The sequence below is a fragment of the Stegodyphus dumicola genome, chromosome X2 (genome assembly GCF_044657685.1).
Source record: "Stegodyphus dumicola isolate Sdum_Otavi_A_Nest chromosome X2, ASM4465768v1".
NCBI classification, from domain to species: Eukaryota; Metazoa; Arthropoda; class Arachnida; order Araneae; family Eresidae; genus Stegodyphus; species Stegodyphus dumicola.
The window spans coordinates 118458362-118480530 of record NC_140781.1 but is presented as its reverse complement, the minus strand read 5'-3'; the positions used below and the strand labels follow the sequence as shown (position 1 = coordinate 118480530).

The 22169-nt window shown below is 33.0% G+C and overlaps 1 protein-coding gene across 2 annotated transcripts in view; it reads right to left on the bottom strand.

The window, feature by feature from the left end:
- beta'COP (coatomer subunit beta') overlaps positions 1–4208 on the bottom strand; it is a 114677-nt gene extending 110469 nt beyond the window's left edge. Inside the window, exon 1 of one of the 2 annotated variants that reach the window (XM_085809085.1) lies at positions 4051–4208. In XM_085809085.1, the coding sequence (XP_085665211.1) occupies positions 4051–4053 (3 nt within the window). In that variant the 5' untranslated portion in view covers positions 4054–4208. Of the gene's footprint in view, positions 1–3889; positions 3926–4050 lie in introns of those variants that run through there. The other variant, XM_035367834.1, reaches the window with a different exon arrangement.
- Positions 4209–22169: the final 17961 nt, after the last annotated feature.

The window sequence follows — 22169 nt, the reverse complement described above, 5'->3', positions numbered from 1 at the left end:
TAGAGCATAAAATTTAGCTATCTTGTAAAAATTCTATGTAATTGTATGCCAGTATTGAAAAACAATCAATCTGATAAGAAATGGCTGCGACTTGTTTTGAAAATGAGGCATAAAAGGTTACCAGCGAAGATATTCCGTTTAGCATCAGTTGTACCATTATTGGTGACTATCGTTTGCACCTTCAAAACAGAAAAGTACGGTTAAAAGTTTTTTTTTTTTTTTTTTTTTTCAAATCCTTTAACTACCTTGTAACAATTTAAATAAAATGAGTTGCCACTTTACAAAAGATAAATGTATTGTAGTACCGCCAGTATTGTTTCTAAAAAGGACAAATTTATTGTAGCACCTCCTGTATCGTTTCTAAAAATAAAATTAAAAAAAAAAAAAAGGAAATGCTACGATACATTTGTCCTTTTTAGAAATGATACAGTAGGTGCTATAAAACATTTGTACCACTTGACAAAAGATAAATGTATTGCAACATTTCCAATATCATTTCCAAAAAGGACAAATGTATTCTAGCACCTTCTACAGCATTTTTAAAAAGAACAAATACATTGTAGCACCTCCTACACTGTTTCTAAACACTGACGAAATCATATAGGAGGTGCTACAATACTTTTGTCCTTTTTAGAAACGACATGGGAGGTGCTACAATATATTGTACCACTTTAAATGTACTCTAGCACCTCCTATATCATTTCTAAAAAGGACAAATGTATTGCAACACCTCTTATATTGTTCCTAAAAAGGACAAATGCATTGTACCTCCTATATAGTTTCTAAAAATTAACGAAACGATATAGAAAATGCTACAATACATTTGTAACACTTTACAAAAGATAAATGCTTTACTGTATGGTACTCCTTGTTTCTGTCTGAAAAATCGCCAAGTGGTGTTGATTGTTCATGAAATCTGGAAGCCCGCTGCATGAAATAGGTTTTTCGATAATCCTAATGTTGATAATTTTGGGGAAAATTGTGGTCCTTTTTAGTTTTTGTCATTAAAAAAAGGTCTGCGAGTATCACCAAACATGTGCTAAATTTAGATTTTGGATATTTTTTGTAATAGTAACCCTTTCGTAAGGACCCGGGTTTGGTTTTCAGTTTCTGTGTTTGCTTGGACGTGCGTGGTAGGTCTTGGTTTGCTATTAATTTGCTGTGGGTACCATCATTTGAGTATGTCCGAGGTGGGTAAGAGGATGACTGTTGATTAACAGTAGATGAGGTGAAGCGACCTGAATTGCTATGTGGAGGATGGAGAAGATGATGGTGGGAAGCACGTGAAAAAAAGATATGTTAAAAAATTGATGTTTCATTTATTTATTCATCTCTGTGTTAATTTTTTTAAAATATTTGTTGTTTAATGTTTAGAAAATGTGTAGTTTTGGTTATTTATTACTCTGTTTGTATATTTTTGGTTATTTGTTCGGCTGTGTGTGTTAAGACAGCAGTGAATTTTTTCTGGTTAACAAATTAGTTTTAACTTTGTTTTAGCTTCCTGATTTTGTTTAAGTGAAAATAGATTGATGGGTACTATTTCGTTTTGAGGACCATAAAAAAAATTGCAGCGAAAATGCATGTGCAAAAGTGCGAAACCTAGCAAACGCGCCCATTTAACAGTATGTCAAATCTAGCGTACGCGCCGAGTTCAGATTGCGCAAGTTTATATAGTTCTATATTTCTTAAGATGCCATTGAAATACTAGTTTAATTTTTAAATCTTTTTTTGATATCCTATGGATTTAACAATTTGGGAATATCCCATGATGAAAAGTGTGCAATAGAATTTTGGGTAAAGTGCAGAATCACCCACTGCTTGGAACGTTTTTAAGAATTGGACATACTCGGTATCCATGTACACATCAACAACCTATTTTCACTTCAAAAAAAAAAAATCCCAGAATTGCAAAAAAATGGCAATGCGCACACCCTTGACTTTATTTATGTACACATCTACCCATTTTCACTTAAAAAGTAAAAGAAAATTGACAAAAATCCAATTGTTTTTACCCTTGTAAAAAGCTGCAAACAAATAAGTGGGTGATTCTGCACTTTACCGATAATTTTTTCAAAGAAAAGGCATCATTCATTATAGAAAATTATGTTTGAACAACCAACGAGATGAAAGTATGCTTTAGCGATAACTTGGTAGCGAAATAGCAATGCAGGCATCCATTCAGTTATGTTTAGCAATTTTTATATAAATTATAATAATGATCTGAAATAGTTATTTACTCTTATGCTTCTATTCAGTCATGTTTAGCCATTTTTATATAAATTATAATAATATGTATTATATGAAATTAACCTTTCATCTAAATTAAAACATCAATCTTAAATAGTTATTTACTATTATATTTCCTTTCTTGCATTAGGGTTGACGCAATTATTTTTTGCAGCACTTTTGCAACCCTCAAAACCGAATAGTATAGATTGATGTGTACATGGACAAAGTTAAGGCAGTGCACAATGCCTAATTTGTGCACTTCTTTGATTTTTTTTTTTTTTTTTTTTTTGAAGTCAAAATAGGTCGATGTGTACATGGGCACCGAGTTTGGGTTGAAATTCAATCTACGGTTCCGCTTGGATTCTGTCTGAAAAAATAGCTAAGTGGTATTAATTGTTCGTGAAATCTGGAAGCCCACTGCATGAAGTAGGATTTGGTAACCCTAATGTTGGAGGAAAATTGCGATTATTGCTAATTGTAATAAGTTGAGATTTTGTTATTTTTCGTAATGGTAACCCGTTTCTTACGGACCGGAGATTTTGAAGTGCTATGTTTGGTTGCATGTGTGTAATGTTTTATGAAAGTGGTGCCTGAAAGATTGCTTAGTGTTTGTTATAAATGAGTATATTATTCCAGGTACGACTATAATTTCTGGAAGGAGTATATAAAATAGAAGGAATGTATTTATGGCTTTCTTGGATGCTGTTGTGTGTGTGATTATGGCAAAGCCTCGAGGGCTATCTGCCTAAGGTGAGGAATGCCTTCGTGGAGGACTTTCTAAGGGAAACTGGCTCGTATACACGTTACACATGGGGAAAACCACGAAAACGCCCATGCAGCCAGCCCGTTCGTGGGATTCGAACCTCGGACCGAACTACCAGTGTTCAGCGACTTTACCGCTCGGCCGCTGGTGGGCCTTTCTTGGATGCTATTATACGTATTTATCCGCTACAACCAGATATTTAATTGAACTGCTTACATGGACGAGATGCTGGTAGGAGGCATTAACATATACACATGAAGAAAATGTATGTTAAATGTTATTGATGTCTGTGTGTTAATTTTTGTCGAAATATTCGTTAATGCTTTTATTATTAGGAAATATGTATTTTTGGTTATTTATTACTCTGGGCTTGTGTATTTTCGGTTATTTGTTCATGTCTGTGTGCTAAGGCAGTAGTGAATTTTTTTTTTTTTTTTTTTTTTTGTTAATATGATGGTTTTAATTTCGTTTCAGCTTTTTGATTTTGTTTAAGTTAAAATATGTCCATGTGTACATGGATAAAGTTAAATTAGTTCGCAATGCCTACTTTGTGCTATTCTCCGATTTTTTTTTTTAATTAAAATAGGCCGATGTGTACATGGACACCGAGTTTGTGAGATTTCGCGTTTTGATTTTCTGTAGGGGGTGGAAGAAATTGCAAATAACATTACAACATAAAACTTAGTTAGAAATACACCTTTTTAGATTGTATTTTAAATAGCTTTAGTTAATTAACCTTTATACACTTCCAGCTTTTTAACACAATATAAAGTATTATGTTAATTATACACACAATATAAAAAATACTTTTTCCAAAGAAACAAAAGCTATTATGCAAGAAATGTATGTTTATACGCGGATAATACGATGAAGCTTAATGGAGTAAACATACAGAACCTGTAAAAGAGATATCTTCATAGCATAAAAACCTGTAAAAGACCTCGGAACATGAATAACTGTAAAAGACCTCAGAATGTAAAAGACCTCAGAACATAAAAACGTGTAAAAGACCACAGAACCTATAACTTCAGGATATAAAAACCGGTAAAAGGACTTACCATTTTACACTGAAAATGCACACACACTTATTATACAGAAGATAATTCTAGACTTCTGTAATATATAATACTTAACTACACTGACGTGGATCAATATACACGTCCCAACGAAAGTTTTGTTCGTAGAAGATCTTTACAAGGGGAAAGGCGTAACAAATAGGAGGAGTTACGAGATTTACGAGGGTTGTAGGGATGTAAAGTTCGACGAACAGCCTTGGTGGCGACAATTTGGCTCCTTTGAGGACGTGGGCGATATTTCATTATGCCAAGGGAAGTAAATACTAAATAGTAAATATCGTGTAAGGAGCGGTAGCTAGGTAGGGAGAAGGGGAAAATATGTGGGGAAAAGAAGAATTAAGAAGTGTTTATTTTTTTGTTCGTCAAGTAACATTTATGAATAAAACGTAGGACTGTTACTTTTGGATCCGATTTCATGTATTAATCAACCACATTTCCGATCATATGATCTATATATGTATTAAAGAACTAGCTACTCTTCACATTTATTTCTAGATGTGTACTATTTTACAACGTTTTCTGCTTTGAAAATATGAATACTTCAACTTTATGTTTGTATGTGAAAATATAATTTCAGATTAAAATTCTAAGGTTTTCTTCCGCAAAGGATACGTTGGCGCCGGTGCCGATAGTCGCCAAGCTCAGCAACGGCTAATCGGCCATGATTTTAGCGGTGTATAGTTAAGTAGCAAGATGTTTATCATATGGAAGCAATGATTTTAGCTGTGTACAGTCAAGTTATAAGATATAGAAGTAAAATAAATAGGTTGATAAATGACATTTAGCGGTGTATAGTTAACCCGGGAGGACGCGCGCTGTATTATGCAACACGAGAACGAGCGTCACAATTAAATGACATAAAAATGAAAATAATGATGTTAATTTTAAAATTAATAACAAATAAATCAAAAGTACTTACGTTTTCTTCAGATGACTAGGAATCATTGATTTCTATACGAAATTTGTGTTTTTTTTTATTTTTGAATGCAATTATAATTCAAATTATGCAGAATTATTACATGGACAATGAGTTATATAATTAATTTTCAAATCAATTGGGCTCAAGAAGAATTAGATATTTTGTAGTGTATACATGAAGCTTCTATTTCACAGTGTTCTTGACATATATTTTTTTTATACTTCACACATAAAGTTTTTGATTTTCTGTCTTTTTTTTCTTGAATACATGTAACATCTCTGGTAACATAATTTTCTTTTCTTTGTTTGCGAATCTTCAAGAGAATCTTCGTTGCGTTCCTGCTGTTTCTGTTGTGATTTCAAATGAGGATCTAAAGGTGCAAAGGCCAAATCAGAAGAGTTTCCTATTCCTGCACTTCTCTGGTGGAGTTTTAATAGATAAAAGCAAGATCCTTGAATTTATGCCGGCAACATTTAATAGTGAAAAAAATATGCCCATAGGCCATCGGTTTGATATTCTGGCCACAGAATAAATGCCACCCATTTCGTCGACTATATCAACTGCTCCTTTTATCATGTTATAAAACGTAATTACTTCAGATTTCTTCAAATGTCCTGTGCTTTCATTAATATGGTCATCATTGTGCATAGTTGACAAAAGGTTAACACATTTGTTCTTTTCAGCCATATAAGAAAGTAGCATTACATCCTTTTGAAACCCCAAGAGAGTTGAATGCTGTTCTCTATTCTTATTCGACACAAAATCAGGTGGGATAATCTTCTTATCCTTGCATATTGTTGCAACAATAGAAATTTTATTTTTCTGTAAGAAATTGGCCAATTCATGACTGGTATACCAACTGTCTGTGGTAACGTTTTTTCCAGAATTGTATAATAGACCTAGGATGCACTTTCCTTTTTCATAAGAACTGTTGATTTTCTCGTATATACCATCTGGCTGCTGACCTGAGTAAATTTCCATGTTGAAAGTATAAAAGGCTCTAAAATCAACCACAGTAAATATTTTTATACCATATCTTGCAGGTTTCTTTGGCATATACTGCCAAAAGGGGCATCGTCCTTGAAAAGGTTCTAGCTTTTCATCCAAAGTCACGTATTCCCCTACATGATATAATTTCTGACAATTCTGGACAAAATTTTCAAACAAATCTCTTATTGGAGCTAATTTATCACTCTTTCTTCTGTCATCCCGTGTTCCGACATCAGCAAATCGTAAGGCACGAAGAATGAAAAGAAAATGCTTATAGTTCATTTGTTTTACGAAAAATAGCCTTCCACACAGCAGCCATTCTAGAATTGGTTCTGTAATGTTCATTAAATTGTTTTATGCAAAATTTTTATAAAAAAAATATATAATCAGTATAGAGAATGTGAGTTCAGTATTTATTAAGCTAGAAATAATAAACCAGAATAAGAGAGAGACTACACATGCAACTGTATAAAAGTGATGTTTTGTTTTATTTGTTTTGTTTTATACGGGCGCAGCCCTTCTGCCTGGTTTGTTGAACCTTATGAAGAAAAGCGGGCGTAACCCTCCCAACAACAAACGACACAAGCTGGCTGTGTCCAAATAAAAACAAAATCAATTTAGCAGCTTAACAAAAAAAAAGAAACGAAAAGAAAATTGGTTAGTAAACTAAAACGAATAACACGGCACATAAAAACACAAAAACATTTAAGCTGTCCCTGCACCTTTGCACACAAAGTCTTTCTCTCCCTTTAAGGGTAGTTTCGTAAATTGAACGCTTTCAGTATGTTAGTTTGATCAATCAGAGATACCGATCACAAGTTTATGAGAATTGATGACTTTCATAATGTCTTGTGCAAATTTTACTCCTCTTTTATAATTTTGAATCATTTCTCTTACATTTCCGATTCCATGTAAGGCTCTTACCCCCCCCCCAGTGAGTATACAACTTTCATTTTCACCGAGGGGGTAAGTATACAACGTTCTCTTCCCGGTGAGTGATATAATTTCTGACAATTCTGGACAAAAAGTCATGTATTTGAAAAAAAGTTAATAAACTCAAATTGGTGTGAATGCATAGCCCATGCCACAAAATTCAGTAAAGTGTTGTTAAGCGGTAAAGCAAAGATATATTTGAGTGCATTTTTTGTATATAAAAGATAATAATTATTAGTTGCTGATGAAAAATCAAGAAATTTCTTTTCAAGGATAGAAATTCATGTAACTCAATATTGAACGTTTAATACTTAACGGACACTGAAATACTAATTTATGTACTTTATAAGTCAAAAACAGTACTGCTGTTAAATACAAGATGTGAAAACTTCAAAAACCTTAATAATTTTCAGAATGCCTTCTTATAATAAATTTAAGAATTGCAGCGATTCATAAGAATATACTGTTTCTTAGAAGCTAATTGGTTTTTTTATAATTATATGCCTTATGTATAGCCCAGGCATGGCCAAATTGAGGCAAAGGAGTAGTTTTACTTTTGAAACAGAATTTGTGTTAGGTCTTTTTGGTAATCACTAATGTAATTTTCTGAAATCGCATTGTGTGTATAATAATTTCAGACTGTGCCTTATATGCTAATCTGTTATAAATAAAAACAAAAGGCAAATAATTCCATATCTGTTACTACCATGGTGATGTTACTCTTGAAATGTATAGTGGCTATTAAGGCATATGTAATGTATAGTGGCTATTAAGGCATATGTAATGTATAGTGGCTATTAAGGCATATGTAATGTATAGTGGCTATTAAGGCAGCAGAAAAGATAAATGTATTGTACCTTGGTACCACCTTCATTCATGATGTACCTCAGATCTTTCGGAATGCCCTATAAAATATGTGTAGTTTTAATTTGCATTAGAGAAAACAAAACATATCTAATGATCCAAATTGTCAATGAATTAGTTATGTGATATAGTAGTGAGGTTTAATCTGTATATTGGTGCTAAACTTAATATTATGGGCTGAATGCCCACATAATAGAAAAAAATAACTGTGGTTTTTCTTAACTCTTGTAGGTTGCCAGCTTACTGTCCCACTTCTCTTTTTTTCCCCTTTCCCATGTTTGTTACCATTACCATGAGGAGTGTAGCTTAAGAGTCAAGAAAAATCTTAAGTTCTATGTTTTCATATTACTGCATTATTTTTACATTATCATAAATAGCAATATATCTCTTCTTTTATTTTCAGTTTACTACTATCAAAATCTGTTTTTAATTCTAATTGAGAAAAAATTGAAAACTTAAGAAAAAGCTTATTTATTATCTGAAAAAGTAAAGTGTAGAAAAGTTTACAATTTGTACAGCCAAGGAATATACTTCCTCAAATACAGAGCCAAAGCAATAACAGTTATTTGTTTGTAAATAAACATAATTGTTGAAATACAAAATTCTTGTTAATTTACTTAAAATCATCCTTTTTATTCAAAAACTTTGCTAATTTTGAAACATGATAAACACCTAATTGTTGTTCTTGAATATTCCTGAATTCTAACATGCAGTTCTTACTGACATGAAGTCTGTCAACTTTTGAAACAGACATTAGCTCTAAGGTACCATTTGTATTGACTAAGACAGGAATCTTTAATTGCTTGAGCAAATATTCTTCAATCTTTGTGAAGCGTGGCCAGTCTTTATGAACCAGCATGAGTAATAGACCACTTAACAGGTGGTTTCTGGTAGTGTTGCATCTCATGATTTTTATCATTTTCAGTTCTTAATTTTTAGTATTTACGCAACATTTTGTGAACTTGTGATTATAAATAAGTTCCATGCAGTAAAACATTTGTGAATTTATTTTTCTTCTTGCCCAAACTAAAGTTGTAACCTGAAAAATGAAATGCACAGGTTTTGAGAACAAAAGTGTTACAGTCGCATGACTAATCTAACAATATGAAGGAAGTACTTTTATGAATGTTCTTTATTTCCCCCCCTTCTTTAGAAGAAACACAAAAAATACTTCCTATGCAGGAATAAGCTCCTAAGTTTTGATATCTGTATCTCTAATAGCTTTGGACGATGATCTATAGATGAATAAATCAGGAATTCTTCCTTTATATATAGATTTATAATATATCATCTGAACGAAAAGGTGAAAAGTAAAAATATTGTAGAAAAACTAATAAAAGAAATTGATTCCTAAGATAAACACGCTGCGCATGAATCTGTGCAAATGATCAGGAGGAAACTAATATCTGAGGGGCTAGACGTTTGTATGAATGTAGACTTCAGGCAGGCATTATAAATTGCCGCGAAGTGTGTACTGTTTTTTTTTTATCCATATACAAAAAATAAATGTTTAATAGTATTCATATTCCAAAAGATAAATATTCAGTACTGTTTGCATTAAGAATCACTGATTTGTTATTCAGCTAAACACAGAAATGTGGAATTTATTTACTCGGGACTTAAAAGCTTATGCAGAAGCCTACGTTGTTCTTTCTTCAAAATAGACGTTGTTCTTTGTTGACGTGTTGATTTTTTTTAATTGCTTTAAATTAATACTGTAGGTTTCTGTAACACTTCACTTAACGTTATTTCATATTTATTTCCGAATGTACTTTTGTTTGATATTCCATCTTATAATTACTGTTATAAAATTTCTTTTGAAATTTATTTGAATTCATATTTTTTACAAAGACATCTCTCATCTAAATAATTGTTGAGTGCTTGGCTATAATCAATTAATTGGAACTCGTTTTTCAATTTTTTTCTAATGCAGTTTTTATTTTTCTTCATCGATCCTGTAATGGCTAGGCTTGCCATAATATTCTTTGCTCAAACCAGAAGAATTTTGAGAAAATACTCGCACAGAAAATAAAACCTGAAAAAGCAACTACTAAGAAAAAAGGAAAATAAAGAAGGAACAAAAAATAACAATAAGTTAAAATAAATTTTTAGTAACTCAATATATTATTCATTAGTATTTATTGTTAGTGTCTAGCATTTTTATCACTAGTTTGTAATTTTTAACAGTATCGAAAAAATTCACTGCAGTTTAGATGGCTATTAATTTTGCAGATTAGTAAAGCTTTTACTGTTGATTCAGCCAGTTTACCTCTTTCTTCAAATAATTTTTTTTATGATCCTCCATAATTGACAATATTCTTTTAATTGCTGCCAGTGTGTATCGCATGCTTGAAAATGTATTCTATCATTTAAATGGCACTGTGCAATGAAATGTGTTGTGACTGAAATTTTGTATCTTATTTTTCTTCACAATTGTTTCCAATTTCATTGACAATATCAGTTGCTTTTGTACTTTCCATAATCAACATAGCTTTGTTAAATAATGCGAGTTGCCCTTGTACAAACCATAAATAGTTCATTTCAGTACAATTTTTTATCATCTCTTCAAAATGCTCTTGTGGAATAAAATTTCAAGTATTCTGTCAAGAGCTGGGTGTAGCAAAAGAAAATGGGTGTTGTTTATGTTGAAGAACTTTTTAGTCTACATATACAAATTTAATTGCACCCTACCGGTGGTAAAATTTAACGGAACAACATAAATCGCCAATCTTATGATACATTGCCAATAGTGTATAACAAATGCCAGCCTATTACGCAAGCGGAGCATATCACTGCGCATGCGTGAAGCCTTAGCCCTGTTAGAACGGAGACACTACTTTTTCATTAGTAATTCCCATAGCGGCAGCTAATCCTCACATGATATTTACTTCCCTCGGCATTATAAAACATCGCTCACATCCTTAAAGGAGCCAAATTGTCGCCACCGAGGCTGTTCTCCAAGGAATATTCCCAAACATAAAGCACAAATTCTAGTAAACCGGAGGGAATAAAAAATCTTCATTTGAACGTCATACGCGACTGACATTCATTACTACCAATGAGAGGGAGCTATTTAATGGGAGGAGCGAGGAGATAGTCTACGAATAACACGACCGTACCCTCAACAACCTCGAACAGTACGATAAACGAACGAAAGCAACCGCGCAATCAAACGTGTCAATGTGAGTTGAGAATAATCTTCGCTGTATGGCCAACCAGAAAACATGCTGTAAAAGGCCATGGTAAGAGGAAAATAGTTTGTTTTGTGTATCTTAGTATTGGAATAATTGAAATGAAAATTACGCAATATTTAATATAATAGCTTGTCCAGAGTTCGTATCAAATCTTTGAACGAGGATTGTTTTTTCTTTTTTTTTTTTCTTTTTTTTAGTCCAAAGGGATTTGAATCCCGAAGGACTATTAGTTTCGTTTTGGCATTTTGCGTCGGACTCATAAATGTCGGTTCACTTTTCAAACTGTTGCCACAAAATGTTAGAGTCCTGCATTATATTTGAAGAAATTAAATAATGAAAAATCTGCATAAATGTATGTATATTTCTCGTATTGTGATAAAACAACGGTACATAGAGTCATCGAATTTTGAATAACGTAATCCTCCAACGAATATGAGCATGTGGAAGACCAAATTTGAAATTTGTTTTATGATCGATTTCCTATTTTTTAAAACTTTGACGAATTTTTGATTAACAAACTCAAGGATTTCAAAGCGAGCATTGGCAACGTTGTGCAGAAAAAACATTTTTATCTCCAGCGCGTGAGTCTCTGTATCGGAAATTCTAAAGATATGCTCGTTTTAAAACTTTTGTGATATTGCTGTTGCACTGGATCTTATGGTTTAAGTGCGAGGAACATGATATTTAATAAAGAAAGGTAACACACAAAATGTTAAAAAACGACCCTTTGGACGTAATTTAAAATCTGAAACATTTCAGTTTTTTTTTTTTTTTTTTTTTTTTTGTGTGTGTGTGTGTGTGTGTGTGTGTGTTTTTAAAGATATCATCATATTTTAAAGATACACCTCAGCGGGGTGTTTGAGCCTTCATGTGACGTCACCCTTTATCGTTTCTTACTTGATTTTTTGACGGTTTTTAATTTTTGAGTATGTATTTATTATATTTAGAAAGATTTACATTGGATACAATTTACAGAATAGAGGTTTTGGCTAAATCGCTGAATAGGCTGCATCAGTCGATGCTGTGTTTACTTCTTTTATGCTTGGACACGCCTTTTTATGACGTAATATTGGTTACACCTCTTCTTAAAAACAAGTTATAAGTATGCTATAGCTTCGTATTTAAAGAAAAATTATATTTTAACTGAGTTGAAATGTTAGGTTTATAATGTTCTGCGCGAGATTTTTTTTTACTTTTGTGTGTTTTGTGTGTTGTGTGGTAGTGTTAGCATATAACGCAACGAATTATCTCTCACAAATGTATTAGTAAGATACCAAACGATTGAAAGGGACAGATAAATGCGTTTTTAGAGTTGTTGAAAACAGAGGTGCCAAAACATTGCTAGAAATCATTAAAGAGAATCTCCTACCAGGTTCGATTGTTATAGCGGATTGCTGGAAAGAGTACGACTGTCTCGAGTTCGAAGGATATGCGCACCTGAAAGTCAATCATAGCTTGCGTTTTAAAGATCCAGAAACAGGTGCGCATACTTATAGTATTGTGGAAACTTCGGCAGCAATCAAAAGAAGTTTCCGTGGTTCTAGTAAGGCAAAAGGACAGTTTGATTCCTATCTTGCAGAAAACATTTGGAGAAGGAAACACGAGAAATCCGACGCCAGCCAATTGATGCATATATTTCTCAGTGAGATCACTGCCGCGTATTTCCAAACCCTACCCCACTTATCGAATTTTTGACGTCACGGAAATATCGACTAGTTTCACCTGGCAAAACGCCTACCCCACTTTTGACTACTAAGGCGCGCTTTCGAAAGAATTGTGCTGATGAATAGTGTGTTTAGGTGCTAATTGTAATATTTTCGCAATTTAAATTATTATGAGTGGGAATTTACGCAAAATTTTTAGTGAATGGTTATTGTTTATCGCCGTAGTGTATTTGAGGAAAGAGGAGAAGGGTTTTCATCCGCAGAGAACCCGTTGGCGCTTCGGGAAAGAACCCGTTGGCGCCGTTGCATTTTTACTCGCCAAGATCGCCGTTCATCGACGATGAGCCGAGCCGTAAACGTGATTTTTAGTGCATGTAAATTCAAATTAGCAGACAAAACAATATATTAAGCATATGGTAGTAAAAATTCACAGATAATAAGCATGTAGGTGTAAAACTAGCCTGTTAAACGTGATATACAAAAATAAATTTGTATTAAATTCAAGTTAGCACAGAAAAGAATATATTAAGCATAAGACAATATATAAGGATTTATAACGGAAATAAAAATTCATTTAAAAATATAAATTAGTAGTAATATACTGAAATTAACCGGTTAAGCGTGATATACGAAAAAAATTGTCTTAAATTCCAGTTAACACAGAAAACAATATATTCCTTAGACCAGCAGTGGTTTGCAAATTTTGATGACCATGGTGATGCACCGAACTATTCTGTCATCTTAGATAATCAATAATATTTTTGATTTCAATTTAATCATCTATTTATGTCACACCTGCCATCCTCTGAAAGGTTATTGTTAGAAAATATCTAACATATATCTACGAAAATATTTCTATCTATTCGTTGTTAAAAAATTCAGAAAAAATAATAATAAATAAGAGAAGAATAATATAAATCTGCAAATGCGAACAACGACAGTGATAATTCAACAAAATGAACGCATGAGGAATGGTTGCAAACTTCGAACAAGCGAATAGGTTAAATCCGATGGGTTACCAGGTTTGAACTATTATCGCCAAAGTTGGCGATGTTTACATTTACCGGGTTCTCTGCGGAAGTGCTTCCGAGGAGAATAATTCACTGCTGATGTATGCATAACACTATGAAAAATCTGGAAGGTGATACTCGGCAATAAATGTGCTGCATTTCATCGCAAAATTCAGCGCCGCCAGTAAAACAAACGAAAGTGTTCGAAAAACTTATCCACTTCTGAAGCCACTATACAAAAATTGTATGTGTGCCAATACAGCAATTTAAATTTTAAAAAAAAAAATTGCAGAAAACTTCAGATCAAGGAATAAGAATTGCAGTGCCTCTATGTGCTTAAAAACTACGAAGCATTCTGCAGACTTTCGTGCCAAAATCACGGTTGACAAATAGATTAATACATTTTATTGTTTAGTGTATATATTTCAAAATTATTAAAATAACTTGAACAGTTGTTTAATTGCTTAAAACGTCAATAAAGTTCATTTATAAAGATATACAAGGAACTTCATAATTCATTGCTTTGGTGAACAACTGAAATTTACCAAATTACCTAACTTTATAACATTGAATATCTTCGTAATGCTCTGTTTTATAAAAGCTTAACTACTTCTAAAAGCTAACTACTAACTAAAAGCTTAGCTACTTACTATTCATTTGTTATACATTAAAATACTTTCTGACTTATTTACTAAATTCGTAATCAATCATCAGGATTATTAAATGTATTAAGAATTACATACCTGCTTGTGCAGTGTGAATGCATGTTTGTGTAATGAACTTTGATTTTCATGAACGAAAAAGAAATACGATCTCCGAATAAATACTTTTTTGTTTTCCAGTTCCTGTGTTTAGCTGTAAAAGTAAATTCACTCCAAGTATGTGTCTGTGTAATTTTGACGATGTAAATGCTGAAACGTATGTATAGTAAAAACTCAACAAAAAAATATCCAGAAAGCTCTTGAAATTTTGGATACCTGAGCATATAAAAAATGAAATATTGTAATAAGTGAATAGAAGTATAAACTACTAGTCTAAAATCATAAAAACAGTTCATCTTATTTGTATCAACTTGATTATCAAAGGCCAATATTTAATATTATGCACGATTTTGAAAAAAATGTATGTTGCTGATCTTTGGAATATGATAACGAGTGATTTTTACAATGGTTGTTATGTGGATTAAGATTGCAAGTTGAGACTTTAAATATGAACAATAGTAATCTGAAAATTTGAAGTAGTAATTTTATATCCAACAATCTCTGCCAAATAACTTCCATGTTTTAAGTAATTACAAAATATATTTTTAACCACTTATTATTAATTTTTTAAAGTACATTTTATAATTTAAATTTTATTTTCTTTCATCTATTTTTTAATGTTTGCCATTATAAATTTCATACTATGTACTTTTTTAAGATTTCATAGTTATTTTATGTAAGAAAGGGATTTATGTGCAACAGATATACAGTGAAAATCATTTAACACAAAACTGAGGGGACTGAAATATTTTTTCGTGTTAAAAAATATTGAAAAGAAAAGAAAAAATATATATATAGATATATATGTAGTATCTGTAAGTGCGACACAACCACCAGAGGGCCTCACCGATGCGCCAGCAGCGAGGTGAAAGAGGAGTATGACAGAGACTCTTCTGATATCCCACGCGAAGGTGGTGAGATATCTGTCTGCACGTGAAGGTGTAGAATAAGGAACTGTAGTTTTCCTCGCGAAGGTGGTAAATTGACTTTATAACATAAGCAAGTGCGAGTAAGCACTAATCGGTTATGTGATAAGACTGGTAAAACTATACAGAATCCTGTTTGTATCAAATGGCACTTGTATTTAATCTAATTTGTACCTTTTCTGATTATCTTTATTAAATGTTCTGTGGTGTGGAAAACAACGTTGGAATTGTTATTTAACATCTTCAACTCCCCCACTACAGAAAATCTGGGGGCCTGTCCGAGATATTTGGATACTTCATACTTGAATACTTCAGAGAAGGTACTGTGAAAACTTTGCTTTATTTCTTTCTTGAAGATAGTGATACTTTTGTTTCGTTTTTAAAATGAGTTTCCTAAATAATTTAAAGAAAAGTGATTTAATAGTAATTGCGGAACAAATTGGACAGACTGTTCCAGAAAATGCTGAAAAAGCTGACATTAGAAAAATTATCGAAAATTCTGATGTTTTCAAAACGAACGTTGAATTTGTTCGTCGCGTCGTCAAGTCGATCGCAGAGGATCGGACGCCTAAAACAAGTAATGAACACTATCTGTTAGAGATCGAACGTCTTAAATTAGCTCAAATTGAGAAGCAGATTGAATTAGAAAATTTAAAATCACAATCATTATCGAGTGATAGAAGAAACGCGCAGACTAGTGTTGAAGATATTATTAAAAGCGTCAAAATACTAACTATAGCTGTACCTCAGAAACCGGAAGCTATGCATTTGTTTTTTCAGTCGCTTGAGAAAGCTTTTACTACTAAAAGAGTACCAGTGGAGTTAAAATCAGAAGTGTTGATTAATTTATTAGGTGATAAATGTAATAATGTTTTAACGTATGTTTCTGAACAAGAAATCGCGGATTATGATAAATTAAAAACTCTAATCTTGAAAGAATTTCAGCCAACACCGCGTGAGTGTTTGAACAATTTTAAAAATGCACAGAGACATTCATCTGAATCGCATGTTCAGTTCGCGTCTCGACTCAGTGCAACTTTCAATTATTATTGCAAGTTAAGAGAGGTAGATGACTTTAAGAAATTGTGTGATCTTATTGTATCTGATAAGTTGTATGAAACTCTGGATTCTAAAACAAAGGAACATATTAGTGTTCGGGAGGGTCAAAGTTGGTACCCACCTAATCAATTGGGAAGAGAATGTGATTTATTTTATTCATCCAGGGGTAAATCTTTAGTTGATACCAGTAAAACACGAATCGAAACTCCAGAAAATAAAAAGCTTAATTTTTCCAAAAACAATCTTAGAAAAGCTCAGAGCAATTTCAAGGATTCAGGGAAGTTTGTAAATCAGGGTAGTAGTAAACCAGAACGTATTTGCTATGTATGTGGGAGTAAAGGGGAATTATTTCACTTTGCGAGAAATTGTCCCAAACGGTTAGGAAAGGAGGAAAGTTTGTCTCCAAAAAAGGTATCTGGGTTAGAGATTGAATCGGATAATGCAGCTAGAAATAAGTTAGAATTTATTGAACTGTTGATTGATGGTAAGAAAGTTAAATGTTTAATAGATTCTGGAAGTGAATTGATAGTTGTAAAGAAATCCCTTTTTCCAAATAAATTATCAAGTGGATGTATAGAACTCAAAAGTTCGTTTGGTCACGTGGTTAATGCGGAAACGGCTAAGTTTATTTTCTCTTTATGCGAAAGCAAAAAACAAAAAGAGATTGAAGCAGCGATAGTTGATGGATTGATAACAGACTGTATTTCCCCCCCTTCCTGTCTAAAATCTGTTGTGACCAGGTGATGATTACGCAATATGAAAATGATTCCGTCTCTTCGGAAAGGAATTTTTTGTCTTTTATATCTGCAGCCATTGAGGCAGACAGCGAAACAGATTTATGGCATATTAAAGATTAAGGATTACGCAATACTGTTTGCACTCTTATTAATGAGTATAAACCGGTAGAAAAGCCGCGCAGTACAGACTTAAAAATGAAAGTAATATTAAAAGATGATATTCCAGTTTCTCAGCGTTCGAGGAGAATTCCTTTTGCTGATCAAAAAATTATTGATAATCAAATAGATGAATGGTTAAAGGATGGGATTATAAAGCCGTCGTGTTCAGAATATGCTTCGCCAATTGTTTTGTGTAGAAAAAAATTGGGGAAGACACGGATTTGTGTTGACTTCAGGCAGTTAAATAAAAAAATAGTTAAGGATTCTTTTCCTATGGCACAAGTAGAAGAGGTTTTAGATCGTTTGGGTGAAGCAAAGGTTTTTTCGACATTAGACTTAAAAAATGGTTTTTTTCATGTTCCAGTTGAGGAAAACTGCACTAAATATTTGGCATTTATTACTCACGCAGGCTTGTACGAATTTCTAAAAGCACCTTTTGGTTTGTGCACGTCCCCTAGTGTGTTTCAAAGATTTATTTATAATGTGTTTAGAGATTTAATTCGGGATGACACTGTTGTTACTTACATGGACGATTTTATTATTCCAACACGAAACGAGAAAGAAGGTTTGGAAAAGTTGAAACGCGTTTTAGAAGTAGCCAAAGAATATGGTTTGGAGATTAATTTTAAGAAATGCCAATTTTTGAAAAGAAAAATAGAATTTCTCGGGTATGTTATTGAGGATGGTACAATTCGCCCCTCTACTGAAAAAACCAGGCCTGTTCAAAATTTCCCGGAACCCAAAAACCTTAAGCAGATTCAAAGTTTCCTGGGCCTTACTGGGTATTTTAGGAAATTTATTGCCAATTATTCAAAAATAGCGAAACCACTAAGTGATCTTCTTCGTAACGGAGCAGAATTCAAATTTGGGCCTGAGCAAAAAGATGCATTTAATAAATTGAAAGAACTTTTATCCACAAGTCCGGTTCTTTACATTTTTAAACAAGGAGCACCATTAGAATTGCATACAGACGCAAGCAGTCATGGTTTCGGCGCTGTATTGCTACAAAAATCAGATGATGGACAGTTACACTCCATTTACTTCATGAGTAAAAAAACTAGTCTCCAACAAGAGAAGCTATCTAGTTATGAGCTTGAAGTTTTAGCTATAGTAGAAGCTCTAAAGAAATTCAGGAATTACCTTTTAGGATCTAAGGTCAGGATAGTTACGGATTGCGATGCTTTCCAAATGACCATGTTTAAGAAAGATCTAACTCCTAAAGTGGCGAGATGGGCGTTACTTCTAGAAGAATTTGACTATGAAATTGTTCACAGATCTGGGCAACAAATGAAGCATGTGGATTCATTAAGTAGAAACGCTGTTATGATGGTTACTTGTTCTCAGGGAGAAGTTACAGCCAAAATTGCAGCTGCGCAAAGAAGTGATGAGCGTCTCCAGTTGCTAAAATCCTTAGTCGAGCAAGGACTAAAGAAAGATTTTCTAGTGAAAAATGGAGTATTATACAAGTTCGACAGTGGTCGTGAGTTACTTGTGGTACCCGAAGCATTAGAGTTAGAAATCATACGTAGTATCCACAACAAGGGACATTTCGCAGTGTCTAAAACAGAAGATCTGCTAAAAAACGACTTTTATATTCCTAACCTTAGAAAACGAATTGAGCAAGTTATTTCAAATTGTGTAGCATGTATTTTGTGCGACAGAAAACGAGGTAAGAGCGAAGGATTGCTGAATCCCATACTAAAAGATAGTATCCCTTTGAGCACTTTTCATATCGATTTCATAGGACCATTACCGTCGACAAATAAGAACTACAATCACATCTTAACCGTGGTTGACGCATTCACAAAGTTCGTATGGCTCTATCCAGTAAAGTCTACATCAGCTCAAGAGGCATTGCAGAAGCTGAAACTGCAACAATCAACTTTCGGTAGTCCTTTGAGAATTATAAGTGATAAAGGTACGGCGTTTACCTCTAAAGACTTTGAAAATTACTGTAGTCAAGAGAATATCCAGCACATATTCACAACTACCGGCGTTCCTAGAGGAAATGGACAAGTAGAAAGGATTCATCTCACTCTGATTCCAGTCCTATCTAAATTATCCATAGATGATCCAACCAAGTGGTACAAATATGTTGGAGATGTACAACGGATCTTGAACAGCACTAAGAGCAGAAGCACAAAGAGTTCTCCATTTGAGCTTCTCACTGGTGTTAAAATGAGAAATCGAGAGGACTTAAAGATTATGGAAATTTTTGAAGAAGAAGAAAAAAATATTATGATGAAAGATCGAGAAGATATGAGAGAGGAAGCAAGAAAAAACATTCTAAAAATTCAGGAAGAGAATAGAAAAACATACAACAAGAAGAGAAAAGAGGCATAAGTATACAATGTGAACGACTTAGTTGCCATACAAAGAACGCAATATGGAGGTGGACTAAAGTTAAGGCCAAAGTTCTTCGGCCCATATCGTGTAACAGTGAGGAAAGGCAAAGATCGTTACCAGGTGGAAAAAGTGGAACACCATGAAGGTCCAGGATGTACCACTACAGCAGCTGATCTCATGAAGCCGTGGAAATCTACTATTTAGGACTGTGTTTGGTTCTTCCGCACTTCTTTCTTTTTGTTTTGTTTTTTTTTCTTTTGTTTTTTTAAAATTTATTTTCAGGTGCTGTCTTGATGTTCCAGTGTTGCTGATCCGTGTTTTCGAGGACGAAAAAGTGTCAGACGGCCGAGTTGTAGTATCTCTAAGTGCGACACAACCACCAGAGGGCCTCACCGATGCGCCAGCAGCAAGGTGAAAGAGGAGTATGACAGAGACTCTTCTGCTATCCCACGCGAAGGTGGTGAGATGTCTGTCTGCACGTGAAGGTGTAGAATAAGGAACTGTAGTTTTCCACGCGAAGGTGGTAAATTGACTTTATAACATAAGCAAATGCGAGTAAGCACTAATCGGTTATGTGATAAGACTGGTAAAACTATACAGAATCCTGTTTCTATCAAACGGCACTTGTATTTAATCTAATTTGTAACTTTTCTGATTATCTTTATTAAATGTTCTGTGGTGTGGAAAACAACGTTGGAATTGTTATTTAACATCTTCAACTCCCCGACTACATATATATATTTATTTATTTAACAAAATTAAGCTTATTAGAGTACATTTTATTTACATAGATATGTATATATGCATGTATTTAATAAAAACCAATGAAACAGAAACTTCCACAAGAACTTAATGGAATTCAATACAAAATTTTCAAGTTTTTAAAAAACAAAACATTTTTTGAGTTTTGGGAAAATAATTTGATATTTTTCTTTGCATTGTCATTTTTAGCATTTTCGCCTAGCACGGTCTTCTCCCCTATATCGGGCTTAAGAGGGAAATTTTGTAAAGCCTCTTTTCACGTCATTTCCCACTTGGCGTCAAAAAAATCCTTCCGAGGATTTGGCGATTTTCGCCGATTCAAAATGGCGGAAAAAATTGCGCCAAGTGCCGGTTATCTGAGTCTTTCCAACTACTGCAACGAATTCTTCCGATAGTACAGCAAGACAGTTCATCAATACAGAAACTTTCTCAAACATTTCATTAAGTGTCAGCTGAGTTTCAACATCCTACTTCTCCATTTCTTTCGGCGCCGAAGAATGTGATACTTTTGAGAATCGTGTGTAATGAAAATAATTTTCATTCATCCTTGGAGTCGCTGAATTCTATGCAGTGCAACATATGAGCCAAACTCACTAATTTTTACTGACACTGCCATGTACTCATCACTGAATTCCAAAGCTAACTGATGAGAGATGAGATGTTTGTAGACGTGGAAGGCGAAAGTACCGTAGATAAACAACTGAAGCCAGACTTAATATACTAGAATTACGCCTTTTGTATAAAAATATTGCACTGAAAGAAAAATATGTTTGAGAAGAAAGATTATATGAGAGTCTAGATTCATTGTATCCTTTTCATACCTGTCAAATGATATGCACTTGATATGTGTCTATTTATATATGTATATAATGCCCAGATTTTGAGTTATTAACAAAATTTAACTTCAAGTTACTTGCAAAAACTTCAAAATCATAACCTTCTTCAATTATGACACTTATGTGTATACAAAATAGTCACATCATTATACCTAAACAAGTAAAGTTTTCAAATGCTTATATGTACTAAAATGAAAACAATGTATTCATTATCATGCTTAAAAACTAAAAAGATGAATATGACAATAACAGTCATCATTTCATTTAACATTTTCAAGTAATGTTTTTGTATTATAAGACTGGATATAAAATTGCAAGTAAAGTGGTGAGTTACGTGTTCCTTATTTCTTGATCAATATTTGTAAGTTTACATAAATATCAGAACTATGGGAATTCTGAAATCTTATAGTTGTATGAATTTTTGTACAATATATAAAGAAATGTAAAGCTCCATGAAAAATACTGTATATCCTCTTATGAAGTTTTGTTATAATGAAAACAGGTGAAGATGAAAATAAATCTGACACACATTAAGATAATAAAATATGTGTATTTATCTAAAAGAAAGACCATAAGATGGACTTGAACATTAGATTTATTAATTTTCGTACAACACATAAAGTACATACTTGAAGAGAAAATTGTAAATGGATAAGTTGAAATTCAAGACTTAATTAATAATTAAAAATCTCATCTGAATAATACATTTCCCATCACTTTGGCTTTATAAGGCAAAAAACTACATAAATAACATCATAAATTCTTTTAACTTTTATGGATAAATTAATATATTGTACTAATAATGTAACATAAACCATTGATCTGGAAGAAAATAGTACTGTTGTTCATTTAACAATTGAAGTTAAAGGAAGTTAATATCTGGCTAATTTAGTAAATAAGTTTCAAGAAAGCCAAATGTGGAAACAGTACTTCATATGTCA